The sequence below is a fragment of the Lactuca virosa genome, chromosome 5, assembly GCF_052849685.1.
Source record: "Lactuca virosa cultivar CGN04683 chromosome 5, Lactuca_virosa_CGN04683_v6, whole genome shotgun sequence".
NCBI lineage: Eukaryota > Viridiplantae > Streptophyta > Magnoliopsida > Asterales > Asteraceae > Lactuca > Lactuca virosa.
In genome coordinates, this window is record NC_136430.1 from 307243923 (window position 1) to 307255406 (window position 11484).

At 32.5% G+C, this 11484-nt stretch overlaps 1 protein-coding gene across 1 annotated transcript; it reads right to left on the bottom strand.

Moving 5' to 3' along the window:
- Positions 1–293: 293 nt before the first annotated feature.
- Positions 294–2399, bottom strand: LOC145113037 (disease resistance protein RUN1-like). The gene is made up of 4 exons (XM_079049147.1): positions 2206–2399; positions 1055–1276; positions 900–974; positions 294–798 (listed from the first exon to the last, which is right to left on the bottom strand). Exons 1-4 carry the CDS (start codon positions 2397–2399, stop codon positions 294–296), a joined length of 996 nt encoding a protein of 331 aa, XP_078905273.1.
- Between the last annotated feature and the right edge of the window lie 9085 nt (positions 2400–11484).

An 11484-nucleotide genomic window follows, 5' to 3' on the forward strand; every position in this document is an offset into this window, starting at 1 on the left:
TGGCGGGGTCCAAGGGGCAGAGCCCCTAGCTGGGATCGAGCTGTTTTTTGACTGTTGCCAAACTGTTTTTTGACAGTTTTGACAATTTTCAGACAAAGGAAGTATTTAACCAATTTTGGTCAGTTTTTTCTGGTACTTACAAAATTCATATATCTCATTCTCTGTTTTTTTCTCTTCTGAGTCTTATCCAATCAAATATTAGGGAGTACCACCCAATACTTTGATTTGATAGTGAAATCACAATACTCAGAATATCCAAGTGCCTTTATTACCCTGAATTTCTAACAAACTTCTCATCCCATCTCCTTGATTAATTGATGCATCATCACTCTCCCATCTTCAACATAAACTAGACATTTATCCATTAGATTCTTGATCCCAACAACAGGGTGTAGATTACATTCAGTCAATAATTTCACAATGTAGTCTTTTTCCTCACCCTCGAGGAAGAAAGCAATATGCAAAAATAAACCTTTATCCTTGTCATCTGCCAAAGTTTCATAGCTTATTTGCAGAACTTCTTGAATCTCACGATGAGGAATTGCAGCCAGTTTGTGAATTGCATCTTCCCATTCATCATTTGTCTTTTCACGTAGGGAAGATCCCAATACTTTAAGAGCCAAAGGAAGGCCCTTGCAACGTTGAACAACTAATTCTAAGTGGACAATATAGGGTTCAATGGGTTGGTGTTGACCAAAGGCATGCAAACTAAGGAGCTCAGTAGCGTCGCCCATGGATAATGTTCCAAGGGAGTGGACCTTACCATGATCTTTGAAAGCAGTCAACAACCATGTGTGCCTAGTTGTTATGATCACTATACTTCCAGGATAAAACTTTTTCGGTCCTAGTAAGGCATATAAGTGTTCCATTATTGCAACATCATCAAGGATAAGAAGTACCTTTTTGTTGGATATGGCATTTGCACCTTATTGGTTCCTTCATCAACATTCCATATAGTTTCTTCTTTTTCACTCCTTAATTAAAATAGTGGAAAGAAGCTGACTCTGGAAGCGATTGAGTGTACTATTTTTATTCGACGTCTCCTTATTAATACCTGCCAGAAAGCAACTTGCATTTGGATATGGTTGATTTCCCAATGCCTCCCATCCCATCAATGAGAAGGACTACTGCATCAGGTGACCGATCTTTTAACCATGATTGGATCTCAGCAAGATGGTCCTTTATTCCCACTAGTTTCTCCTCAATGTGTAGGGCCTTGTTGTCCACTTTCTTTATTACAACATTTAGAATATTGATTATGAATTTGGACTCGTACCTAGAAAGTTCAAATTAAAGAAATTAGATTTGTAATGTACTTGTGTATTATATATATATATGAATGAAAGATGCATCTTTATTTGAACAATACAATCTTCAAAATTGAAAATCCTATATCCTATCTTTATCTTTTAAAGTTCAAAGTAACGGAAAAATTGTTGAGATTATGAGAATAAATCTCAACCATTAATTTTTGAAAATTTATTTTATTGAAAATCCAATATATCAAAATTCATGAATTTTCATTCTCTGTAAATAAACATTTATATTGATATAGTTTTTTTAGTATAGATACAAAATTTTTATTTTCTTATACCAGCTCTAGTCATAACTCATAAGTATTATTCATATCTGAATAAACATAAAGTATGTATATGATTTTTATTCACATGTAATAATATTGTTATTCACATGACCAATTGTACTAAAAATTGAATGCAATATCTATTCACATGTAAATAATATACATGAGCAAATCTCATTAAAAAAATATATAATATATAAAAAATATAACAATATTAATGTGGATATATAGAGAATATAAAATTATAAATTTTCATATATAAGCAAATTTTTTTTGATAAAAATAGCATTAAATAATAGAAGACCAACATTTTTTTAAAACTTGGTTTGAACCCAATACTATCTTTATCCATAGAAAGTCTTCTAAAATACTTTTATTATTTTTTATTTATTGTATTCAAGAAAGAGGTTGAAGAAAAAATTATTTCTGTTTTTCCAAAATACTCATAATTTTATTTCAATATTTTTATAGATCCAATCCATATAGACAGGAGTCAACTGGATCAATGGATTAGTTTGTTTACATATAAATATTGGATCTCATGTGAGATGAGGATCAAGATCCAATTCTAAATAACACACTAGTGAGTTTTTTCTTTACATGATTTAAGGAAGCATGCGTACCCATCTTTATATACCAATCCTGTAAAGGTTGCAGCTTTGTTAAGATAATCTGTCCATGCTCCCACCTTCTCTAACAGTTTTTTCTTCTTTCGAAGGTTTGTTTCTAAGTTGACTTCATCATCATACACATCAAATGCATCTTTAAAGCATCCGGTTTGATTTTGAACATCAGATGGTTCCACTTTGTAGAACATAGATACAAATTGATGTTTAAAGGACAAAGTCTTGTGTTCTTCAATAATCATCATAACCTCATCGAGACACCATTTGGAGGATTCATAGCTTTCTGAGAAAACAATGAGTGAAATTGCAGACTCGTGGATGGCTTTCTTCAATTCTGGCTTCAGCAGTTTTCATCTCTCCAGTAAACATGGACTCGTCAAGTCCCCTCCCCCCATGGACTAGGCGAGTTCACTGAACAGTGAGCAGAAATTCGACTTTTTTTAGCAATTTGCATCAAGTATAAAGAAAAGAAGCCTAGTCCCTGATACCACTGATGGGTTTTGAGCATTCTAACACTCCTATGGTATGCATGCAACCCTAGAAACCTTGGATCTATGTTTTCTTTATTATACATGCAAATATCAATTTTTCGAAGGTTCATCCTAACTAGCATGTGAATGGGGTACATGTAACATAAAAACTAGTAGAATGACATACCTTTTCTTGTGGTTGATTTCTTGGAGCTTTAAGAGCCTAGCACCAATAATATGAATGCCTAAAGTGGAATCACAAATCACCACAACAACTTGGACAACTTGAGAGAATATGAAGCACTCTAAAAATCGGCTATGCTTTCTTATCTCACACACTAGTGCCAATTTCAAGTGCCAAGGACTCCTTTATATAGTATGGTGGATTAGGGTTACATCCATGTAAACCCTAATACCCATACCCTTTCATTTCCATAGGATCAATGGGTTAAAAGCTCCATGGAGGCATGGACTATCCATGCAAGCTTAGCCCATCCTAAATGAACATTGGCCCATTCTATATATATATATATATATATATATATATATATATATATATATAAGAGTCCATATTTAATTAGTTTCCTTTTGATCACTAAATTAATTCCAAATTAATTCTTGATCAGTACTAATTAAATAATATGATTTCATATTAATATATTATAGCTTATAATATATTAATAAATCATAAATATACTATTCTCAAAAGACTATCCATACAAATTGTTCCGGTGAAGTGCAACCTAAATGGACCATGCCGGGTCGGGTCAAGTACATACCAAATATAGTTATGGACTTAGACACCTTATCCAACAAGTGGATCCGCGGGAGCAATCAGTGTAGCAGGGAATGGATCGCGGTATTCTCGGGTTTCTTCATTCAGGTGAGTTTCGCCTCATTGTACCCTATAACGGTCATTTTATAGGTCGCTTCCTTAAACTCCCCTTATAGATCGACTTCGTGAATGGGGCGTACTAGCGGTTCGACTGACTTAGTCTTATATATATAGTAAACATTAAACATTTAATTTTACATATAGTATTAGGTGTGTTTTAAAACATTTTAAAATAGCAAGGGTTTAATATTTTAATAAATTAAACCATTAGTTTAATTAAATTTAAACCTTTTATGGATTTATTTGTTATCTTTTAATTAATCACTTAATTAAATTAATAATAAGATCCATAAGGATGTATTTTAAACTTTTCAAAATACAAGGGTTTTTAAATCTTTAATTTCGAAATTAAAGAAATTTTAATTTAAATTTAAAAAATTTAAAAACAAATGATTTAATAATTATCTTATTAATTAAACATTTAATTAATTTATTAAACCATTTGAGGATTATTCAATTAAATTAATCAAGATAATTTAACCTAATCCACTCCCCACTAAATTTCGAAAATCATTGGAGGGATAAATCAAATCTTATAATTACCCTATTAATAAAATAAGAAGATAATTACCAAAAATAATAAATCCCTACCATAAACCCTATCTTCGAAAATTTGGCAAATCTTGGGGAGGAAGGCAAGGATCTCAATCCTTGCCATATTCGAAATTATGGAGGGTTAAGGAACCCCTAAATTTCGAAACTTGTAGGGCAAGGGAAAGGGTTTCAACCCTTTCCTAAATTTCGAAACCTTAGGGCCAAAGAAACCCTAAATTCGAAAACCCTAGTCCATTAGGGTTTAGTTGCCATAAACCCTAATTTGATCAATTCAATAAAACCCTAGTCCATTAGGGTTTAGTTGTCATAAACCCTAATTTAATCAATTCAAAAATTACAATCAATTCAATAGAAAACAATCCAAGGCTCTGATACCATTGATGGGTTTTGAGTATAACAAACAAAAACCTATGTGTGCATGCAACCCTAATTTCCTGATCTTTGTTTTCGCTAATTGAACATACAACATTTGAACATTAATTGCGAAACCCTAATACTAGTAGTATAATTTCGAAATCACTAATAGGGTTACGAAAAACATACCTTAATTTTTATATAGCAATAACAATGAAATCGTAGTCTTCTTGAACTTTGAGAGCAAGCGTCACAAGTATCACGCCTCTAATGGTTCACACCCAAACTAAGCAAGAGGATGAGAGAGGAGAGAGGAGTTGAGTGCTAGGAATTTCGGCTATTCCTATAAGGAATCAAGTGGCCGAAAATGAGAAGAGGTAAGGCTCCTTATATAGTGAGGTAGCTTAGAGCCAAAGCTTAAATTTTAGGAGGAAACCCTAATTCCTTAGCTGAAGGACCAAGCAACCCATGAACTCCCATCCAAAATCCATTGGACGAAAATTCTAGGGCCTTCCTAGAGGTTTCGTCCAACCCTTTCTAAGGAGGTTCTAGAGCCTCTTTCCTCAACTATCAATAAATTTCCAAACAGCCCCTACACTTTAATTAATTCCTTTAATCCCAAAATTAATTCCAATTAATTACCGATTAAGTATTAATTAAATAATATGATTTCTAATTAATATATTATTTTCATAATACATTAATAAATCATTTATTTCAATTTATTAGTCAAATAATAAATTCATCCTCTCTCTCCAAAAGTCATCATGTCTAGTTGCTAGTTTTGAGGGCAACCCAAAAGCATTGTGCTACTATCAATTCAAGTATATACCAATTATAGTTATGGGCTTAGACACCTAATCCAACAATCATGTCGGTCCTTTCCCTTTCGGACTAAAAGTACCTGTAAAACATTGTAAACATAAATCGTAAGCACAAAGCTTAGCGAGTCCCCCAAAATACCACATATTATACATACATTGCCATGGACTACCCCCATGGTCTTGCATACATGTGTCAAGGGTTACCCTTATGGTCTTTTCCCTGGAATGTCATGGGCTACCCCCAAGGTCTTACAACCAAGTGTCATGGGCTACACCCATGGTCTTTCCTTGAAATGTCATGGGCTACCCCTGTGGTCTAACTGATGGGTTTTATACAAACAATCCTATGTGTGCATGCAACCCTAGAGTTGGATCTATGTTTTCACTATTAGTTATACAACTTTATGAACACAAAAGAACCCTAGCATGCATCTACTATTTTCGAAATTGACATAGGAGAATATAATACATACCTTTTGTTGTTATGTAGTAATAACAACTAGTTCCTTGAATTTCCTTAGCTCTTGAAAGCAAGTACCACAAGTGTAGTACCTCTAATGGCTCACAAACACACTAGGTGAAAGGATGAATATGGGAGAGAGGAGAGAAGGATATCTTGCCCTAAAATTCTTCCCTTTTAGGGTTTCCCAAGGCTTGGACGAATTCTAGTGCCTTAGGGTGCTATTTATACTTGAGGCTAGCTAGGGTTTCAAGGTGGAAACCCTAATCCCTTAGCTTAGGGCCTAAGCAAGTCCATGGACTCCTTTCCTTAAGCCCTTGGACGAAAACTCCTAGATCCTTCTAGGATTTTCGTTCAAGCCTTAATAAAAGTGATCCAATAGCCCAAAGTCTCAACTATCAAATAATTACAAAACATCCCCTGTACTTTTAATTAATTCCTTTAATCCCGAAGTTAATTCCTAATTAATTTCTGATTAAATACTAATTAATAATATGATTCCAAATTATTATATTAATCATATAATATAATAAATAAATCATATTTATGCCCTAATCAACCTCTCTCCTCAACTGTCATCCTGTCTAGTCACCAGTGTGAAGGCAACCCAAAAGGACCATGCTCACAATCGGGTCAAGTAAATACCAAAATAGTTATGGACTTAGACACTAATCCAACAGTCTCCCACTTGGATAAGTCTAATAACTATTCTGCGTATGACTTCAGAACCTGATCAGCAATCGTAGCTTCCAAAAGCGCTGTCAACTCTGATCTTATCAGATACGCGTGTCCTTTAGATAAGGGATCATATATTCCTCCATTCTACAAGATATCGTATAGACATGAGACATGGATTGAAATCATTCTCTCAGTCTATGTGTCGTTTCCCGATTTCCGATTTATGACGACTGACTAATTGAACAAATCAAATCAGTCCTGGCCCGGCCGAGCACTTTCCTTTGTCATCACTAAATTATCGAGGGGCCCACAGATATCGCTTTTATCCCACCTTGGGTAAAAGGAATGGATAAACTTCGACTCAAATGCTTGCTTGCACCTACTAATCGAATCACACACAACAATAAGTTTTATAACACCAAGTTACTGGTACGTTTACTTATTGTCAATGTGCAACCGACCAGCAAATAACAACTCACACGTCTCGGTTTCAAGAATATACAATGTTATCGTCTCACCAATCACTCGTGATAAAACCATGAAGTGATTCAAATGAGCGTGGGTTTAATCCAATACTCTAATCTTATCAAAGCACTCATGAACTCTGCAGCAAACTTGTGCTATGTCTAAACACTTTAGACAATCTACAGACAGATTCATGACAGTCTTCCTTCATACCTACTTCCAACGTATGACCGACTGTGGATGTTTTAATAACCTAGTTATTCTGGAAGTCAAAACATGCAAAGTGAAACGCAATAATAATATTAATCCTATATGGCCCCAAAACTTTTGAGCGTAAATAAAAACACTTTTATTTAAACACCATATTGATTACTCATTATTCATTGTTTACTGTTTCAGACAATCAACTTATTACTCGAATTATAACCACAATTGTCCCATGCTCCAAGCATGCACACTTTGGTTTCCTATGGTCCATACTCTGTGAAATAGATCAATTGAAAAACTTTCCCAATGAAACTCATTTCACAATCCCCAATATTTTTTATTATTAGTATAAGAATACCAAATTCTTGCCACTTTTAGAATATGTCAGATTCTAACACTTTATGCAATGATTCTTTCGTAATGTCATAGCACAAAAGTCACCAAGACCCGGCTAATGAAATTACTAAGTTCTCTATCAGAAATTGTTACAAAACAATTTTATAGATGTGATGTCTCTCACTCAAAGTACATTCCTTTGAACATCCTTTTGCATAAAAGTTTCTAATCTACATAGAGTCTTAATATCCAACTCCCATTAATGGAAACATTTCCATATTTGCTATATGACAACTTATTCTTAATAGAATCTTATCTATTCATAATAATGTCAATATAGTCCATCCAGTACTATACTTCCAACTACTCACAAGCGACAAATCCTCAGTGAACCTCAGACCGTCCTTTGATAGTTGTTTAATTATTTTAGTCAAAACCGATTCTAGTCCTTTTTCCCTCTTAATGCCCTAGGCATTTGGAAAATTTAGAATGGTCAAATATTATAACATATGCAATCGGTCCCATACCCGAAGCGTATTAGACACGATGCATAATGTCTCATATAAAGACGTGATACTTTATCAGCCTTCTGCCATAATATTTTATGTGCCATGTTCCCGCAATTCGAACTATGAAGAAGGATGCCGTAATCATAATCGAATTTTGAGAATGCACTATGTATCCTTGACTAAATTTATTAACATTTCTCGATCTAAGCTTTAGAATTTTGAAACGAAGTATAATATTCTCTCCCTTAATTATAGCAAAACAACTTTTCAACCCTTGCAACTTTGCAAAGTGAATCTTTGTTTTCTATAATTAATATTGCTAACTTGCAATACTTACCATAATAATCATGCTCCCACTAACATGATGATTATTTTCTTACCAGCATAACACTTATGCTCCCACTAGCTTTGACATGTATTCAGAAAACAATTGGACTTCTAGAAAACAATGCTTATTGAATTCCTTAAGTTCATATTTCTAATACCTAATGCTTTGATAAGCCTTTATCTAAGCTTTTTAAGCTCATACACCTTTGCCTTAGATAGCTCACATGTGTGTCTAAACAATTCAAAATTTAGGTTACTAAGTCCCAAATGTTCAGATCAATTGCCAAATCTCACAATTCGAACTATGAAAAGGGATGCCGTAATCATAATCGAATTTGAGAATAAAATTTTCACAATTGCTATCTTCTTAAAATCTCTCTTAGTGAAAGCATTTCCTCACAATCATTTTCATGAAGGAGGAAAACCTTATGACACTTAGATTTTATGATGTATGTGTTCCTATCCATGTGAATTTGTCAAAACGAAAGTTTGTGACAAATTCAAAACCATATGGACTGAACTTGTTTAATCTTGATTTCTTGCCTCATGGTAACACGAGTGCCCACCATGTCTTCCAAGCAACTCACCCCTACATATCAATATACTTTCCATTGATCAAGGTGCTTTGTCTTTATGCATTCGTGTCAATTTGAGGGATTTTGGCACACGTGATCATAGATGCTACTTGGGAGTCATTCTCGGGAGATTATATCGGAGGAGTTATATCGATGTACAAGAATGAGTCAATTTATGAAATCAATGGAGGTATATTTTATCCCATTTTATGTAAATACATTATTATAATATTTTGTAGAGGGTTGTTATACATGAGTATGTATTACAAGATTTCATGATATAGTGCTATTACGAACCCCGGTGAGTATTTGAATATTTAATGTGAACGGTAATGTTTATATACCCTAGGTTGTCAGGATTTGTCGATTGGGCAAACGGCTTACATGTGACATCCGCCTAAAATGGATTCGGGTCAACCCAACCCAATTGGAAATTTAATAAACCCTACTCAAGATTACTTGACGCTAATAGGATCAAAACCCATACAATACGATATAACTTGACGTTAATAGCAACATAGTATTGTACAACGTTATAACTATAATCAAAGTAAATTATGATACCATATTAAAATCAAATCAAAGTATAATGCACTAATTAAATTAAAAGAATCAAACTTGAATTCTCTAATTAAACTTCAAATCAAAGTAGATTGTTATAATCAAATAATAACCTATCTTTTATAAAACTCCATTTTTATAAACTTTACATTAAATTTTATAAAACTCTATTTTTTATAAACTTTTCTTTAAATTTTATAAAACTCATATATTAATTATGTAAAAGATGCTTGTGTTAGTGGGAAATTATGAAGACCACCAAAAGCAAAAAGATTATTCCCATGGTCTCCCACTCACACCTCCCATCCACTTTCCTTTCCTTTTTCTCCCAACACATTATTCTCTTCACCACTTAAATCTTCTCTATTCTTTCTCTCACTCTCAATCTCGAAATTTCCTCCAAGAATACTCATATTCCATCCAAGAACAATCTATTATACTCAAATCTTCATCCCTCTTGAAGCATTCATCAAGGTATGTTGTTAAAAGTTTCAAATTCATACAAGAAACAAATTAAATCCACCAAAATATCTAAAACTCATTTTTTTCATAAACCTGATTTTTCTCAGAATACCATCAATAAAATAAGAAGTTCTGAAAATTTTCAGAAAATAACTTATTTTTATTGAATTATCATAATTATTTCAATAAAGTAGGGCAATAATTCACATAAAATACTTGTTGCATTCAATAAATTCTGAGAAAATTCTGGGATGACCTGTATACTGATTAAACATGATATATGAAGTTTCATGCATTTATATTACTGTTTACTATTATTTATGATTTTATTGATTAATTAATAATGAAATATATAAAAAATACTTCCCATAGTCACAAATATCTGAAACTTATACACTGGGCTCTACATCATGTTATAAAACTATGGTTAATTTTACAGATTTTTGAGAATCATTTACTATTTTTCCCGAATTTTGTGTTGTTTAATCATTAAAATATTAAATAAATACTAAAACAGTTCAGAAAAATATACAAATTTTACAGTAATTCATATTGTATGAAATAATGATTTTCTAATAATTTCATAATTTTTCAATACTGTTTACTATTTAAAACTATTTTCCTAAGTATTTAAGCATGTAAAAATGCATTTTAATGATTATTTCATATAAATAATTGTTAAAATCTGTAAATAATTATAATTGGGCAAGTTATTATTTTAATAAGAAATTATTAAAATCTGGCCTAAATTGAAAATATAAATTAATTATGCAAAGTAAGTAATTCAATTTAAAATTCATTTAACAAATAAATACCTTAATATTATAATCAAAATGAATTATTGTTAATTCATCTAATATAAGAATACGTGTCTAATTATTTGTATTAATACTCCATTCTTGTTTAGCAGTTCCTAAACCAAAACTATTAATTATATTAGGTTCTACGCCATTTTGACCCGAATCGTCTATCGTACGACACACACATTTCGTTTTGGGACTAAAGTGAGTAATCTACCCCATATTTTATAATTTTCAATACTTTTGGGGTGTATCATGTGGTTCTAATATGTTCCAACTTCATTTTATTGTTTTATCACAATTGAGACATTGTTGGGACATTTATACGTGAGTCATTAATTGTATAACTATTGTTTGTTTACGCTACATGTACTTGTAGTGCATTACCATTTTTAGTCTAATCTCCATGACTATGCCCGTATTCTTGAGGTACGTTATGGACAATAATAGCGCTATTGGGTTGACCACCCCGCCTTGGGACGCTAAGGTGATTGATCACACGTGGTTGAGTGTGTATGATGATTAGATGCTCCATCCTATATATATTTATATATATACATATGTATATATATAGGGTGAGGACTTATTGTTGTTGTTATCAATTGTTAATCAATTTTTGATTTATAAACCGTTATCTCAAATACTATTGTTTGGCGACTTCAAAAGAAAACAGATTTCAAATTATAAATGTTTCAACTTCACAATTTTCTCTACTAAAATTTGATTACTCACCAACTCTCGTAGTTGACCTGTTTTTACCCATGATGCAGATTTGAAGAATGAAGAATGATGAAAAAT

Excerpts from the sequence above, each read along its gene's own strand:
- LOC145113037 (XM_079049147.1), bottom strand. The coding sequence starts at position 2,399 with ATGTTCTACAAAGTGGAACCATCTGATGTTCAAAATCAAACCGGATGC. Across the intron at positions 1,277-2,205 it reads GGATTGGTATATAAAGATGG|GTACGAGTCCAAATTCATAA; the intron begins GTACGCATGCTT and ends TGAACTTTCTAG. Across the intron at positions 975-1,054 it reads TGCAAGTTGCTTTCTGGCAG|GAGTGAAAAAGAAGAAACTA; the intron begins GTATTAATAAGG and ends ATTTTAATTAAG.